The sequence below is a fragment of the Hakea prostrata genome, chromosome 11 (genome assembly GCF_041222555.1).
Source record: "Hakea prostrata isolate BN-2017 chromosome 11, UWA_Hpros_2, whole genome shotgun sequence".
In the NCBI taxonomy this organism is placed as follows: Eukaryota; Viridiplantae; Streptophyta; class Magnoliopsida; order Proteales; family Proteaceae; genus Hakea; species Hakea prostrata.
Genome location: NC_142610.1, coordinates 21,756,353 through 21,774,794, shown reverse-complemented (window position 1 = coordinate 21,774,794; position 18,442 = coordinate 21,756,353). Strand labels below are relative to the sequence as shown.

At 36.5% G+C, this 18,442-nt stretch overlaps 1 protein-coding gene and 1 pseudogene across 2 annotated transcripts in view; both read right to left on the bottom strand.

Moving 5' to 3' along the window:
* SAC9 (sacI homology domain-containing protein / WW domain-containing protein) overlaps positions 1-9,637 on the bottom strand; it is a 33,808-nt gene extending 24,171 nt beyond the window's left edge. Inside the window, exons 1-4 of the mRNA XM_089140221.1 lie at positions 9,504-9,637; positions 9,126-9,201; positions 3,285-3,883; positions 2,187-2,319 (exon numbers count right to left, since the gene is read on the bottom strand). Of these exons, the coding sequence (XP_088996347.1) occupies positions 2,187-2,319; positions 3,285-3,883; positions 9,126-9,147 (754 nt within the window). The 5' untranslated portion in view covers positions 9,148-9,201; positions 9,504-9,637. The remainder of the gene's footprint in view (positions 1-2,186; positions 2,320-3,284; positions 3,884-9,125; positions 9,202-9,503) is intronic.
* Positions 9,638-12,670: 3,033 nt separating this feature from the next.
* On the bottom strand, positions 12,671-16,864 carry LOC149000868 (GTP-binding nuclear protein Ran-3-like; annotated as a pseudogene). The gene is made up of 9 exons (XR_016170653.1): positions 16,752-16,864; positions 16,586-16,646; positions 16,471-16,541; positions 16,238-16,295; positions 16,027-16,144; positions 14,456-14,545; positions 14,186-14,365; positions 14,016-14,093; positions 12,671-13,095 (listed from the first exon to the last, which is right to left on the bottom strand). The product of XR_016170653.1 is annotated as a GTP-binding nuclear protein Ran-3-like (transcript).
* Between the last annotated feature and the right edge of the window lie 1,578 nt (positions 16,865-18,442).

Below are 18,442 nucleotides of genomic sequence, written 5' to 3'. Positions count from 1 at the left end.
ACGGCTTTTAGGTTCCGTTGCGTCCTCCACGACTTTCTCTGCTATCCTTATGGCCTCCCCACTCTTTGTCTTTCTTATCTTTCCTCCTGTTTTGCCACTCATCCATCTTAGCATCCTCATTTCTACTACCCGAGTTTATCTATATGATTCTTCTTAACAGCCCAACACTCGCGAGTGGGGCAGTGAAGTCTCCCGAAACCCACACCAACTGAGGCAAGGGAAAATCCTAATATAGTCCATCATTGATAGAAGATCAACTAGGAGACAGTTCTTCAAGGATCCAAATAAGAACCAAACTCAATTTTCAGAATCAGGGTTAGGGTTTGTGTGAACCAAAAATTAGGGTTTCAAGGGTTTATAGCCTTATAGGTGGATCTAGAGCTGGTCTATGTTGAACTCAAATGAGAGGAAAAGGGTTTTCCACTCCAAAATAGGCCAAAACCACGGCTAGAACAATAGATCTGAAAATTTTGATCTTACAGGGGCTTCCCAAGAGAAACTGGCAAAATTCTGAATTTTCGGCTGGTAGAATGCAAACAGATTAACCTTGCTAGTGTTCTTCTAGTAGGTAGTTGCAAGTTTGCAAAATAGCAGATTCTTTGGACCTGAAACTTCAAAAAATAGGGTATGTAGATGTTAGGTTTTAAAGGAATTCTTAGGCAGCCTAGGATTGAATGAAGGGGACAAAAATTGAAGGTTTTGGGTAGATTTTCAGATAAATTCCAATGGTGAGAAAGGCATGGGGGTGGATTCTTGTGTGTCAAAAATGAAAACAGAAACAGGGAAAAAGAGGAGATGGCTTAGACCAGATCCCCTTACCAGGTTCAAGCTTCCTAAGCATTACTTGTATGAGATCCTTGTAGAAAAGTTCCCATGGTCAAAGTTAGGACCAAGTGTTCCAAACACAAGAACCAGCAATTGGACTTCTCAACTCCAACCCAAAAAGAAAAACTCTCAAAGAGAGGAAGCCAGCAGCCAACAAAAAGAGCTCATATGCATTTTTCAAATAAATAATCACTGTCCACTTTAGTCTGCTATGATGGGGGTTTAAATGGGCTGTAATCAGCTCATCACAAAGTCAATTCCCTTGTGAAATAAAATTATAACTTCAGATCAACCACTAAAAGTTCAGTTCCTTGTTGGAAAAGAACTTCCAACTAATATCTCGTTAACTAGCAGACTGGAACTAACCATGTAGCTGAGCCAAACAAACATCCTACCTTTTGGCTTTTATGAAGCTCCTACCAACTCAAAACAAAATAGAACTCCAAACCTAATAACAAGCTAATTAACTCACTGACTTTTAAGCGTACACATGACCTCAAGAAATCAAAATAAAATAACAAATTAAATAGACTGAATTCATAATGTACCCATGTTTTAAGTTGGTCTGGATGTCAAAGACAACTCCCATCTCCCAATGATCTCATAGACTTCTACCCATGTTTCCACATATAGTCTGGATGCTGAAGACAATGCTCAGCTCCCAGTAACCTCTAAGACTTTTACCCATATTTACCTCATCACCACTCCCATTTCTTCTTATTTTTTTCTACCCTTCTTTTTGTTTTGCTTCCAAGCACACAACTAGTCAATAAATAGTAATTTATCTTCTGTCCTAATCTGTATGAAGAATCTGGTTATTCACCAGGTTGCCACTCCCCATTTCAACTTCAATTTATTCGCTGTTTTGCCATCGATACTCTTGATTTTAATTTTCTATCATTGGGGACCTGGGATTGCACCACGAAGCCTTAAGTGAAGTCAGGTGACTGAAGGGAGGGTAAAAGAGCCAGGGACAAACCTAAAATGACCTTAGTAGAAGCAGTAAGGAAACACATGCATAACTTAGGCTGTAGAGTATTACCTCAAATAGAGTTCAATGGAAAGTAAGGGTCAGCGTAGCCAACCCAATTTACTCTCCATTTAAATTTTGATGATTGAAAATTCAAGTCATTACTAACAAATCAAATCTGGTAACAATTTAACTCCTCTTCCCCAACTCCTAATCTACTCTTACTGTTAATATTCTAGTTTATTTCCCCCTTTCCCATTCAATCCCAGATTTCAGCTACTCAAAAAAGATCCAGCACCAGATAGATATGGCACAAAACAGTGAAAATTCATAGCCTCACTAAAAGAAGCAATTCAATTTCAAAAGAGATTTGAATGATAAATGACATCACCTGTGCTAAAGCAAGAATTCAACCCTCTGGCCAAATATCGAGTGCCAGGATGCAATCTGCTACGACGAGCTGTGAGAGCAACAAGACCCTCTTGCTGACCTGAGCTTCCGAAAGCTCGACACTCTGCGAACCCCTACAGATAAATTTCAATAGAAGCAGACATTATGAGCATTAATTTTGGATGTCAACAGATGTTGAACCTTAAGAGCAAAATAATTGGATCAACAAATGTGGAAACCTAAACAAGTAAAAAAATTTGAAGCACAATCAACGAAGAAATGTCAGACATTACCCAGGGTGCTTGATGGTAGTTTAAACCAGTTAAACACTAACAAATGGAGTTGAATAACCGCTTATGAACTGACTTGAACAGGAAACTATAAGTTACTGAAGGTTATCAGTTATAAATGCAATGGAGAAAAGATTTAAAGAACACCACATCAAAAGTAGACATTATGAAATGAAATCAACCATAGACTACAAAGCAGATGAAACCTAGTAGCAGCAAGCACACAAGACTATTTAGTATTGATTTGAGGGGGGGGGGGGAATGGAAATCACAGAGACCAGCCAAAAGTTAGTAATAAATTCAGTAAAGAACACTCCAAACACCATATCTAGTAGCTCTGACACCTAACAAAAATCCAGGATATTTTCTCCTAATTTGACAAGATCATGTGGAGATTTATAAGAGAACTACAAAAATAAAAAAAAACCACAGGGTTAAACAACAGTAGGGGTTCTGCTATATTGTACATATGCAATTTCATGCCTTGAAGGAGGGGTATCACTGGACACAATATTATTCTGTGGGGTTAAGGGAAGGGGGCACAGATTAGACATGTCAGGGGTGGTGCTTTAGTAATCTGAGTCTTGTACGGGGGTACCAACATGCAAAATTGAAAACAAGCTGGCATTGTGGCTATCATTTATCCTTAGACAATACATGGAAGGAAAGAATATTTGCATGATACATATACATACAACCTAATGAAAAAGCTACATTAAAAAGCCAGGCATTGAATGGAATTTAGAACAGATTGATACAAAAAAAACAAAAACTAATGTTGAGATCAGTATCTAAGCCTGAAGCAAAACCTGCAGAAGAATGACGCAGTGCTGTGACAGACCGATATCTTTGAAAGGCATTGACAACCACCCATTCCAAACAAATTCATCATCTGGATTCTGCAACGGAAAACGGCTAGGGAAAGGACGAGTAATATCCCTTGTTTCACAGAAATAGTGCTTCCCATCTATATCAAGCTCAGAGAGTTCTTGGATATTCTTCAGCTCCCCCTTACCTTGGGGTTGAGGATTTTGAAGTGGAATCTTGATCCATTGACTCTCTGTTACAGAATAAACACATCCACCACCAGGTAAATTTGGAATGGGGGCAGCTAATTTGGTCGCAACAAGAAGGAAGCCAAAGCTTCCAAGGGCAGCATAACCAAGTATGGCTCGAGCATAAATTGTACTCTTACAGAGCCACTTTGACCCATTAGTGATACAGTTCAAAGCTTCATCTTCAGAATTAAAAACATTATCTCCCAACTTCCCGTTGTAGCAAAGTACTCCAGTTGTTGGGTCAACATGAATCAACTGAGTATCGTTCCTCGTAGACAAGCTGACAACAATATAGACTTCACCAGTGTCCAGCGTAGCAACAACAACAGATGTATCCCTCCGGCCACCAGCTGAAACAAGAAGCAACCACCAGCATGAACTAGGTGAAATTCCAAGAATTTTTTTAGACGGAATTAATCAGTCATACAAATCTATGCAATATAGAAGACCAGAAATATAAAGATCTAAAGCAACAAATATATAGAGCACTTTATGTTGCAAGTTTTGTCCCATGAGAAATTAGCCTTCTTACTACACAGTCGCTGGACCCACTCTAGCAGAACTAAAATCAATATAGATAAATATAATCCAAAAATCCAAGGAGTCTGCCGAACACACTAGCACTGGCAAGTTTATGTGATACAAAATTTCCCTCAAATCATGAGTCACCATACCTATCATGAAACTATAAAAGTTAGTGGATAGTTTTCATGCTATACACAAGATACATAACTGGGAGATGAATAGCCCAACAACATCCAGTAGTTGCAAAAACCAAGTCTCCACGGATGCAAATGGCAGTCCCAGGACTTTTGAGTTGCAACACAATAGGATTCTTGATAACAAACAGAAAAGATCTAACTTAATTACAAATAGTATACAAATTTATGCTATCATATGATCTTTCACAAAGTTGTTAGAACTTAGAAGGAATCAGTAAACCACATTTACAAATGCTCTACGCTTGTGTCTAGAGAAAATTGTTAACTGTAAGACACGTTAAAAGGTTGACAGGGGAAAATAATACAATGAGGCAATTTCTTTCAAATTAACAAGCTCCATTCCCAAAAGCTCCAGTTGATTTGTGAAGAAAATGTGGATGAAGGAAAAACTACCAATCCAGTTATGAGCTGTCACAGCAGCCTTCCTTTAGATATTAGTGGCCCTCAACATCAGCAATTCAGGATCCTATTTCTGATGCCGGTTTAATTATCTTTCTCAAAAGGCAAGGTTTAAGGCCAATTCTGTAAAATACCTTGAAAATACTTTTGCTAGTGTAGAAGTCACACATGCCATCCAAACAAGATCTAAAATAAACAACACAAAGAAGTAAAGGATGCAGTTATAAAAACCCCAAGAAGAATAAATCAACAAAGTACAAAGATCGAAACTATCTTCCAACTGGACTGATGCACACAGCTATCGCCATGTACCTCAAACTACAAATCTGATTAACATCTTAGACATTCATCAAAATAGTAAATGACATCCTATGTAAAACTTCAAAAAATCAAAGTATTCTAAGTGTGCAATGTTGCCATGAATTCTAAGTCTACAGGCTATCCTAAACTGATACTTTAAACCCTTATTCAGGATAGCAAATAAAGGAGAACAAAAAAGATAACATAATAACAAAAAAAAATCTTAGAACTCAAAGAAAAAAAGAATCTTCACCTGCACATGATAAATTTGTGAACAAAGAACAATCCTTAAAATAAATCACCCACGAAGGGATGTCACATCGTTCTATACTCCCAGAACATGTACTTCAAGATACAAGATTGCAAAAGGAATACGATAGCAAGAAAGAATAGAGAACAATACAACACACCAAAATACGGCAGCCATTTTTTCACTAATGAAAGACCAGAACCAAGACCCTATGCTCTACAGAGGAACCAAATGATTGGGGAACCTTGTGGGCTAGTTAATGTTGAATTCACATATCCATCTCAGGCTCTCCCCACACTTATGAGCTATATTTCAGATTAGGAAAGGTTTCAGACTGCAAAAAATGGGGTTTCATCTGGCAAGCTAATTTGAGGAGACAAGTTTAAAATTTGGTCAACGAACTGGGCTACTACAAAAAGCTAATAACAGATATTTGAGACAAAACAATTCAGTATATGTCCCCTTTCTCAGGTAATTAATTCACAGTAAAATGTTGTAGAAGTTTCTATGTCCATCTCACAATGTAACAAGAATTTACAAAAGTCCAATATATAAATATATATATATATATATATATATATATATATATATATATATATTATTTTTTTTTCATAAATTTGCTGGCTTCAGCATACTGCAATGGGTACTGAAGAAAAAGAAGAAAAAGGAATTAGGTCTGGGCAGCTGTTCCAGGACAGATGGCAATTTATGAGGGTGAGAGAGAAAGAGAAAGGCCTTCACTTGGCATACACACCTCAGGAAGAAAAAACATTCTTCAATTCAATAAATCCATAAGGGGTTGATATATTTATAGTAAAAAGAAAGAGAGTTTTTAAAATCTAGAAATATTCTAAAGTGGGTAGACAAACTTAACTGTTAATTTTTTGTCAAAAACGAAAAATTTTGGTTACAGCTGAATTTGAAACATAACAACTACCAAACTCACAGTGTAGAAACGGAACTACTGTCATCCGAAATATTTGTGATTCGGAAAAAACTGAAATGGGGTCGAAATATAAAATTTCAAATCTTGAACCAAGGACTCTAAGACAATTATTGACTAACAAGAATTTTGAAATAAAGTCTTCTAAATAACTCAGATGCCACATAGCTAACCAACAAAGGATTCTCTGATTATGAGACTATAAGCCTACTACAATGCCTAATGGATCATGCTACTACTTTAATCTCCATTTTTCAGGCACCCTTCGGAGTTTACACAATTAGTTGTTAACGCATTGCCTAGATCATTTAGGCAGTGTCACCTTGTTCTGAGTACTGGGACCCCTCCAAGCCTGGGTTGCCTAGAGACCGCAATGACCATGTTCAGACCCTTCACTTTGCGCTCTACAACTCAACCTGAAGAATGAAATGCCCATATACAATGGATATAAAAATAAAACCAATCACTCTTGGTAAGAAAAATATTAATTGTTGTTCAAAACCCTTAACAATGAATAGAAAATATTAAGGAATCGACCTAGGATTTGAAGGATTTCACCTTCAATGAGCAATGCACGAGCGTCCCCATGAAGAATGTTGGTGGTCCTATTGTTTGTTACAGACCATTGGTTTAGGACTGGAGAGTGGGAGTATCGGTTTTACAAAAACTTGGAGTAACACCACATTGGTTTGTTTTGGATGGTCAGAACTTCTTTATTGGTGTTATTTTAATGTCATTTGAAATGTTATACAATTAACTTTCCAATAAGACTATAATCTTGTGATTCTGAGCTATACTAGAAAAATTATAACCAACTGTTTAGTGTGGGTTAAATATATAACAGGATCTCAATGGAAAAAGGCTAATTAGGTTTAGAGTTCTAGGTAGGTACTTTTTCTTAAATTATTATTGTTATTTGTGATGAAAAAAAAGGGAAATAAGGCACCTGCTGAGGAGTAGCTCAATTGTAATTAGTCACAACAGAATTTTTCTTCTCCCTTTAGTCAAAAAGTGACTCAGGTTATGGTATTGACCTACTTAAAGCATCATTACAGCATATTTAGGAAGAGTAAACTTTTCGAGTTGTAGTTAAGGGAATAGTTCTCCATCAAGTAGTTCAAATGTCAAACCCTGATTCCTCTATGGTGAGCAAGCCCCATTTTATTCTTCTTATATTTCTGAGTTCTGTTTGCCACCTGCAGGTTATGTAAGTTCTTGCATTAGATAGCAAAAGTTTGAGAGGAAATTACCTCTTTCATAAACTTACTGGTACTTATGTGGGTACAACTCTGCCTATGTTAACGTGAAGTGAACAATAAATAAATAAATACAAATTAAGAAGCCTTTCTGGAAAACGTTTAGGTCACCAGGTGCAAATGTGTAATACTGAAATTTCAAGGTACGAAAATGAGAGTATGAGACATGCGGGTTTGAATCTACGAGCAGCCAGTTTGTGCAAATATGCCAAAGGTTTGGGCCTTGCAAAAGTATGACATGTACCAAGTACAGCCAAGCCCTTAGTTAGGCTATGTCTGGTTGCAAGCAAAATCAAATATGTCTGGTTGCAAGGGAAATCTAAGGGAAGAGAAGTGAATTTTCACAAACCTAAAACTGAAACTTTTGTAATCATTACACCATGTAGGCATGTAATTGTATAAACTTCTTAAATTTCTAACAATATTTAGTAAGGATACATTTTACTCGTACTTGTTAGTTTACCTTTTAAACCAAAAGGATTTGGATGGAAACTAAATTGAAATTAGATAATCAAATATGGAATAGGGTAATGATCACAAAGTTTCACTTTGAGGTTTGGAATTTCACTTTCCTACTCTTTACTTCACCTTGTAACCAAATGATGCCTAAACGAGAGAGAGAGAGAGAGAGAGAGAGAGAGAGAGAGAGAGAGAGAGAGAGAGAGAGCGAGAGAATTTCTTCATCATTTATTTTTAGCCAGACCACTACAAAACAAATTAAATTTTCTTAACAAATTCTTCATAGCAATTCTTAAGTACTGCTACAATGGCCTTTTAGCACAGGGAATGATTACCGTATCAGGTAAATTATCTTCTTTCTCCTTCCAAAAATGAGCCCAACAAATTTGGTGAGAGACAAACCAATAGCTTGGATTTCAAATACAAGAAAGTCAACTAAGATGGTTTTGGTCATTTAGGACAAATATGGATTATCATACTGGTGAGGAGATCTGTGTATGTCAACAGCCCTACGACATAAAATGATACAAAATTAACATGGATCAAGTGAGGGAAGCATACAATTTACAACTTGCTGACAAATTCATCTACCATTATTGGGATAAGACCTAGTTTAGTTAGAGCCACAGATCTATAAATATGTACCAATTAGAAGAACATAAGAAGACTTTCAATTAGTGTTAGGTATCACTACATTTCAGGAAGGAGAGCTGACCACTTTTTCCCCTAAAAAATAATAATAATAATAATAATAATAATATTTTCGATCTTCCTTCGGTTCCTAATTTTATTATCAAGAGAATTGCATTTCCATGGAAGAAGGAAATTTTGGAAACAATGTCATTGACAATGGGCAACATACTGGTTCAAATAATAAGATTCTTCAAATCAACGACATGTTAGTTTATTGGTGCCCTCGACAGCCAGACCATCTAATGGATGGTAAATGGTAATAGTCCAAAGCTTACATGAATCGGACGATTATATTATAGGACAACATTTTTCAATTATAAACAGTTAAATAAGGGACAAAATTTCCGTATCAGTGTGGTTAGAGTTATACAACCGATGAGTTCTGGGGATATCACCCTAGAGGATTGGAGATAAGCGAGCCACACTTATTGCACTATGGGCTACCTCAAAAACGCTCCCTAACAATACAAGAACTACGCCAAAAGAAAAGATTCACAATTCCAGTCTTCCCAGCCATCTAAATTCAGAAATCAACTTCAAAATCAAAACAATACTAGAAAAAAGACATACCAGGCGGCGCCATATGTGCCATAATGAATCCTCTCACCAATGCTGTGGAAGCATGATCCTCGACTTTAATACCAATCTGACGAACCACGAAAAAGAGAAGCCAGATAAGAAGAGGGCGGGAAAGTTTGATAGATAAATGAACTCATAAAATGATTGTAGAGGCTCAATTGAAAGAAAACCTATTCGCCAACTCAAATCACAAATAGATACATTAAAGCTATTAAATTTTAAAGACTTCAAAGCTAATTTACCAGTATCGTGCCAAAGAACAGCAATTTTTACTGCAAGATTGGATATATTCCACAATTCTTAATTGAATCATTTCATCAATACATAAAGTTGGAATTTTGAGGCGGAGGAACAAAAAAGAAAGCTTACACTGATCGAAATACGAACAAAGAGTTCGTAATTTCACCGGAGAAGCCTCTAGAACTGTTCCTATCTATTTCCCAGCCTTCCTCTCAGATCTTTAACAGATCTTCTATGGATCCTCGGGCTCTCTGATTCGAGTTTCTTCCCCCCCCCCCCCCCCCCCCCCCCACCCTTCCCTTTTTTCTTTTTTTTTTCTTTTTTTGTCTTTTTGAGATTTGTTTTCTTCTGCCGCGCCCCCCCACCCCCCCCCCCCCCCCCCCCCCCCCCCGCCCCCCCCCCCCCCCCCCCCCCCCCTCCCCTCCCCCCCCCCCCCCCCCCCCCCCCTTCCCCCCTCCCCCCTTTTCTCTTTGTTTTTTTTTTTTTTTTTTTTTTTACTTCCCCCCCCCCTCCCCCCCCCCTTTTTTTTTTTTTTTTTTTTTTTGGTAAACCAACATTCATTTCAAATGTAACAGGGAAATTGGACAAGGTGTCAGAATTACAAGGAGAATTCCAACAGCACCAAGTAGTGGAATATTGGCCGCAGAAACGTTAGTCCTCCCGTTTGTTAGCAGGTAATGCTGCCTTCCCAACTAGACGAATGAGCAACAGTGTTGCATCCCCTAGGAACAAAGTGAAAACTACAATCCATAAAATAAGAAGAAAGGTGGATGATATCCTCTACAATATTCAATGAATATCAACGGAAGTAGTGACCTTTAGAATTAAGAGCATTGATCAACTGTTGACAATCTTACTTTCCTACCATTATATGATCAAACCCCTTCGCAGCTGCATCTAGAAGAGCCTCACGAATTCCTAAAGCTTCTCCCTCAAGAGGTGTAGAGAAGGAGTTTCCTCAAGGGCAGAGACCTTGCACACTGAAGAAATCATCCCTAACTGTGATCTCTCAAAATATGGAGTACCCAAACCCCCCCCCCCCCCCCCCCCCCAAAAAAAAAATTAAAAAAATAAAAAAAAAAAAAAAAAAAAAAAAAAAAAAAAAAAAAAAAAAAAAAAAATAATTTTTTTTTTTTTATTATTAAAATAATAATATTAAAATTAAAAAAAAAAAAACAACACAACCCCCCCACACAAAAAAACATCCATCCATATAAAAAAAAAAATTACCCCCCCCCCCCCTCCCCCTCAATTTTAAAATAAATCCCTAACAATGTCCGTATGGTATGGAGTATGGAAAAACATCAGACTTGAGGTGTCAAACCCAATTTTCTTCCCTATGAGGACAACATCATTAAACCAAAGGAAGAAATTGCTTGAGGGCATTGTATAATTAGTTCTGAAATCACAGCTTTTGGCACTCCCTAGTTTCACAAGAACTCAATATTGGGTTCCATTAACCTTCGAAACCTTGAACTCCACCTCAACCATCTCAAAACCAGAGCATTTTGGTTTATCAGATTGGGACCCATCAGCATTCTTGGGCACTGAGAAAATAACCTTGCCAAGTCGAGCCTTAATTCCCCATATTCAAGATATATTGAAAATTGTTCCAAATTTTTAGTGGCATTCTGAGATAGTAATTTAGGGAAGTTGCTAATTAGCTTTGTGTAAAGGGTTTGGGTAATCTTGGGGGGGCCCAAGGGGGGGAAAGGGGGGGGGATAATATAAAAAAAAAAAAAAAAAAAAAAAAAATTTATTATATTTCCCCCGTTTTTTTAAATAATCTTCCCCCTTTTTAGAGAGATTAAAGAAAATTTTTTTTTTTTTTTTTTTTTTTTTTTTTTTTTTTTTTTATTACCCCCCCTCCCCCCCTGCCACAACCCCCCCCCCCCCCTTTTTGTTTCCCCCCCCCCCCCCCCCCAAAAAAAAAACCACCCCCCCCCTCCTTTTTTTTTTTTTTTTTATTTTTTTTTTGTTTATATTTTTTTACACCCCCCCAAACCCCCCTGAAAAGTTAAACTACTAAATTACCCTTAATTAAAATAAGTATTAAAAATCAAAACACCATAGGTTTGCCTAAATTATCTTTAATTATTAAGAGGGCAAGATACCCATTGTGTTTACAAAAATTATGAAAAAATTAAAAAATACATATTAGAATCAATAAAATTTGGGATGCTATTAAAAAACGAGGGTTCATTGATAAAATTAAACAAATACTATTTGTTTGCCGTTTTAAATTGTTTGATAATTTAAAAAAAAAAGGGTGTTGGGTTTTAATAATTCTTGAAAATTTATTGCATGGTGTTTTGATTTCTAACAATTATTCTAATTGAGGATAATGCAAAATTGAACTGAGTGTTTAAGGTTGCTTAGAGTTTAAAAGTAAAAAAAAATTTTAAACCAAGGATCTTTTGGGGTTTTAGAGAAATATTTACGGTACAGTTTAATTTGACTTAAATCTAAGGGAGGTGAATTTCAAAGTTTGTGGTAAGCGGAAGAAACTTAATTGACAAGTGACGTTAGGGCCACTTCAAATTAAGGTAAGTTCAAATTATTTAGTTATTATTCTCCACAGTTGGAGGGGTCTGAGAATTACCCTAATTTATTGCCTTACATGTGTCAAGATCATACCATTGGCTCTGGGGCAGGGCAAATGAATCCTTGTATTTTCATTAAGATCAACTTTACCAACCAAAAAGAAATTCATCTTTATCTGTAGAATTTTTGTATTAAAAAAAATCCAAAGGATGTTGAGCCAGGAGACTTCCCGGATTTCTTTTCTAGTCATAAGAAAATTTCAAATAAAATCAATAATTCTAGAAATCAGTAAAATAAAAAAGATTCCGGATTATTTCTTCAATGTTTTTATATCTATAGTTTATTTTGATTTCCCTTAAATATCCAGAATCATTGCATAAAAGTATGGCAACAACTGTATTATTCTCCAAAAAAAAAAAATCAGGACTATTACTTTGTCTTCATTGTTTTTATATTTATAATTTATTTTCTCAACTATGTTTAGGAAAATTTTTAGTCACCCCCTAAGTTTTCTTAATATTAATGCTACCCTTTGAGTTTTTCAATTTATCAATTAGATGTCCATTATTAACACGGTTTGTAATACATTACTCATTAATTATCTTTTAAATTTTTGTTGAGGATTTATAAATGGGAGATGAAGAAGTTGAAAAATGAGACATAATTTACCTTTTAAAAAGTTTAACTTATTTACGTTAACAATTAATTATAATTTGTTGATAATAAAATGGTGTTATAAAATTCAATAATTAAAGCATTGTTTGTTAGAGTTTAGTGAAAAAAATATGAAAAAGTAAATTTTTTTTATGAAATCTCAAAAGTGTGGTTTGACAGTGTTAACTGTGAATGGGATTTGACAGGTTTTAATTTTGAAAGAGGTGCACCAAGTTTTCAATTGAAATAGAGAGGCTCATGAAAAAATTATTTCACATTTGCAAACTATTTTTTTATTTCACACTTACCAAATCTACAAAACAACTAAAATTTATATATGTTCATATACACACCGCAAATCATAACCATAGACTGTTGCAACATAATTAACGTAGATACCAAAACAGAGCCATAGGCTGCCCATCAGGTGCACGTAAAAACCCCTAAACCAGTTTACTCAAAGGCATCATCATCATCATCAGGGAGAGGTTGAGCAGCAGCAGCAGCAACCTCAGCTTCATGCCTGCAAAACCAGAAAACATGTGACATTTGGTGAAATGACATCATATGCATCAACCATAATAATAAGACATACATAAACAATTCCATTGTGAACTGCAAAGTAATGAATCCAAACAGCTCCTAATGAACTTTACATGAGACCATTTGACCCAGTAACTGACTCTTGTTGAGGATCATTAATCAATGCGAATTTAACTTCCAAAACAACAAATTGCTCAAAAGGTATAAACAGGCGACCATAAATAACTTGGGTTCTTCAAGGAAAAAACTAAACGTTGCAAGTGAAGTGCTTGAAACTAGGAACAAAAGCATAAATAATATGCTCATATGAGGTACAAATGACGGGATCTTGCCCAACCAGTAACATTCCCCCAAAATCCATTATCCAGGCCATATGCTACTCATCTTACTATACCTTTAGGCCTTCCCAACTTTTGACGGTGGTGGCACAATTCAACCACCTCCAATACAGTTGTGCAGTAGGAACACTGTCATATACCTAAACTTCTTCTAAACAAATTAGTTATAATATTTGTGAATCCATATTTAAAACTGATAGATAAGGAAACAATGACACTCGTTGCAAAATAGAAGAATCATTTAGCAGGGGCTCTAAAAGAATCAAATGACAGTTGGAATTCAAAGTTTTAGTAAAATCTAAATGACAAATATTTTAAAAGTCATCTGCCAAGCAACAACAAGAACTGGATAAAGAGGCAAACAATTAAAATGTCAGTTACACTCTACCAGTCCAACCCAAATAGGGTACATAAGGCTGAAATTTGATGTCAAAACCCATACAAAATCCATTTGAAGTGAATACTAAAAAATTTGACATGCTCAAAGCTTGGAAAATGTTGGTGACTATTGATCATGATCAAGTTAAGGATTCAAAATACGAGTAATAAACGAATAACTTACTCTTGTTGTGCAGCCAAGTCGATCTGCACTTCAGGAGGAGCCAGAGCAGGGGACTCAACAAAGTGAAGGTTAGCATCCCTATAAACCAAAGCATATTTTGGTAATCAGATGGCTATCTGCAGCATTCAATAGAACAGAAGTTGTGAAATTAAAGTAAACTGTTTCATTACCCAACAAGCTTCTGGGCAAGATACAGGAAAGGCTTCTCAAAGTTATAGTAGCTCTTTGCAGAGACTTCATAGTATTGAAGATTCTTTTCCCTATGGAAGGTGACTTGCTTTGCCTCCACCTGCCTCTTCTTCACATCCACCTTGTTTCCACAGAGAACAATAGGGATATTCTCAAGAACACTGCAATATTGAAACAAAGAATACATTAGAGACAGCCAAGAAAATTACACAGCCAGACACATAGTCATTCAGTTTTTTCTTTCTACACACCCACAGAGAGCCTCATGCCATATTGGAACGTTGTTGTATGTCACTGGAGCAGTAACACCAAACATGATGATTGCACAATCTACATCGGGGCTGCACATAACCAAAACTTTAAAGCTGAGTTGATACTTCAAATATAAAATTAATAGCCACAACCAGTAATATTAAAAGGGAAGTTTAGTACCAAAAAATACCTAGGTCAAAGTAAGGTTGGGTTCACTGTATTTTAAAAATAAAAACTAATATGAACCTAAATTGGATAAGATGATTTATGCAGTAGTATTACTTTATAGAGGAGTCGAGTACCAGAATAGAATCACTTGGGTCAGAAGAGGGTTCAGTTTACCAGATTTAAAAAAAAAAATTACATTAGTGAATAGAAATAAAAAAAACCTAAATAAGTTGGTTTATGGAGATGCTCCATTCAGTTGCTGGGAGGGAGTTTAGATATCCACAATCTAAAGCAAGAAAGTTTAAAACCCCACTATTAACAAAGCAAATGCAGAGTTAGCCATATATGCTTACAACATTAACTTAATATACTCCACATCAAATACCTTAATGATGCAGATCAATTACTATCAACTAAAGGAATATCTAGGAACTCAGGTCAGAGATTTTACCACACAGCAAGAAATAAGCCAACTTGTTACCTAAAAAGAATAAAAGAGTGGGGCATTAAGTTGATGTTTTAAGATAGAAAAACCTGCAACAGCATCTATCAGATGCAAACAACCAAAATATTCAAAGCAACACACAGCTGATTTCTGAGTTTAGCCATGATAGAAAAGCCAAAGATTAAGGTCTCTACTGTTTGAATCATGCAGAAAGGAGTTTCTTTGACGCTTAACACAGGAGGAAAAGCGTGGGAAAAGATAATGGAATACAAGGAGGACCGATGTTACTACCTGAAGCAGAGAAGAACATTAAACATAACAATAGAAATGAAGAATTAAAGATAAAGTGTGGAAGAGAAGAAGACAAGATAACAAGAGGTAAAAGGAAGGAGAAGGGAGACCACACAGAAACTGGAGGAAGGGGAAGAGATGGTAAGACTATCTTTTATCGTATATATACTGGTAGAGTAAAATGTTCAATTAAAACAATTCATCAGACCTGAAAATAAAAAATGGTAATAGTGTATTTAGATACATATAATAAGAGACTCCTAACCCTCAAATTAAACCCAAACGGGGCGGAGACGGGTGGGGAACAGGTCAAACTGGTTATAACTATGGAAGAAATTAATGAAATTTCAGCATGATTAAATTTACAAACATTAAACACGTACATGGACAACAGTATTCTCGTCATCTATGACAAAAATTCTATGGCAAATGAAGAACATTCTATGTTTTAGTTTCAAGAGGAACTCATCAATTTAATAAACACTCGAGAGTATTATTAACATAACAAATTTTAGCAGTCATCAAATCCGAAAAATTTTACTAACAAATAGCACAAACAGACAATAATGCAGCTCCTACTGACCACAAATATCCAAGAGATTTCCAATAAAAGCACATATTTTTTCAAATGATAACACATACAACGATTAGTTATACGCTACTTACTAGAATTCATCTTCTAATCCACCCAACGCCTTGTGGCCAGCGGTATCCACACAATTAAACCTGAGCTTTCCGCGGTTCGTGAAGAAGTCCAAAGGTTGAACTTCGACACCAACGGTTGCTGCAAATTACATTTTGCAACAAAACCGTTAATCTCAATACAATAATGAACAAAAATAAATAATATCGTTAGGAGTTAGGATCGAATGATTACGCTCATATTTCTTTTCCAAACTCCCCTGTGAGATGCCTCTTAAGGAAAGTAGTCTTTCCTGCATTCATCACGATCAACTTCGTCAGCTCAAAAGAAAGAAAGAAATTTAAATTCGATAAACGTATCAAACACATGCTTGGCTGGCTTAATTCCTCAGATAATAATATCGAATTTGAGAAGAAACCACCCTTCCTCCCTGAAGAGCTACAGATATGAAAAAGAGAAGCAAATACCTGTGCCACCATCACCAACAGATAGCAAGATTAAAGCTAGGGTAATCGACAATTTGCTGGTTTGAAAGTCCCTGCAGTTATAAAACCAAAAACCCCAAACCCGATCAGCACTTACCAGTCCGACATGAAGATAAAAACAGTTTAGACGCGAAAAAGTAGAACGAAGAACCCTAAACCTAGTAAGATTGAGAGCAAAAGTGATACCATTTTTATCTCTTTCTCAGCAGAGGGCGACGGCGTAGTCTGTAGTAGATTTCTCTGTTCCAAGGGATTTTGAATACGATTCCACAGAGAGCGGAATCCAACTGCGAAGGCAAAAACCCGACGCAGCGTTGAACCGGGTGATATATAGAGACCAGACACCGGGGGACCCACCAGAAAACTTTGCCGACATTTGGATGACAATCACGGAATCACCAGAAAACTTTGGCGGCCTAGCAAGCTAGCATCGCATCGTCGAATTTGGATCTTCGCTGTCCGGGCAGGTCGTTTCTTAAACAACTGAATGCTAAATGCGAGTGACCCAGTCTAGCGATAGAAATTTAAAATAAATCAATAACTAAAAGAAAATAGAGTAATTTTCATCTAGACCCCTGAAGGTTGGTCCATGTCAATTTTAGTCCAAAAAAATGGAAACTTTGCATTTGCCTCCTCCCTTGAGGTATTTAATAAGATTAATTACGGACAATTTGTGATTTTTATAACTAAAATACCATCACATCTATTCTACAATAAGATTTGCATATTTTCTTCACAATTGAATCCAACGGTGAAAATCAAAAGGGTGAGGTGTTTAGAGGATCCGTTCCGGATTCACATCCTCTGTAATTCCTTTCCTTAAAATTCATTGTAATTCCCTCATAAGATTATGCCATGTGGCATTTAAGTAATCCAATGGTTATCCAATAAACCCATCCATAAATTTGAATTTTATTTATTTAATTTTTTTTTTTGTTTGCCAACCCCGGTTTATAAACCGATGGTTTGAGCTGTGGTGGGTGAGTCTCCCAGCGGGGATTTTTTGCATCCACAAGGATTCGATACCGAAACCTTGTTCGCACCACTGGCCACCCCGTGGTTGAATTTTATTTAAACTCTAGTTTGTTGGATAACATTTGGATAACTTAAATGCTACATGGCACAATCCATGGAATTGCAAGGAATTGTAGGGAAAGGAATTACAGAGGATGTGAATCTGGAGCAGATCCTATAAACACCTTACTCTTTTGATTTTCATCATTGGGTTCAATTGTGAAGAAAATATGCAAATCTTATTGTAGAATAGATGCGATTGTATTTTAGTCATAAAAATCACAAATTGTCCTTAATTGATCTTATTGTATACCTCGGGGAGAGCAGATGCAAAGTTTCCATTTTTTTTTAGACATGTGGATCATTCCAATTGGAGGAGCGAGGTGGGGCGCGGTTGCCGGAAGTAATGGTGGTGAAGTGGGTGTTGCGGATGCAAACCCAAATGCGAGAGGAAGGATCAAAGGTGAAGGCGGAGGTGAGAGAATGATTGAGGGGGTGAAGAGCTTAGACGATGAACCAGGGTTTGAGACGAGGAGTGGTTATGAGGGAGGTGGAGATGGGACGTCGCCACTCCCTGAAAACACGAGAGGCCGCCACCAAGTCCGACAACGGTAGCCGGGAGAGGATCATCGCCTCCAACACATCTCTGATTATCGGAGTTGAATTTTCCACTTCTTTTACTACTTCTGTTTGATCTGCTGCTACTCTCTCCAAAACTTGGACCATTTTTCTTTGTTGGAAAATATGAAAAGAAGCAAAACTTTTAGAAGACGAAGAGTAGATCTGTTTGATTTGCTGCTGCTCTCTCTAAAACTTGGACCATTTTTCTTTATTGGAAAACACGAAAAGAAGCAAAAGTTTAAGAAGACGAAGAGCAGATATGAATTGAGAAGGGAATGAACAAATTCCATTATAAACTCCTTTTAAGATATGGTCGGAC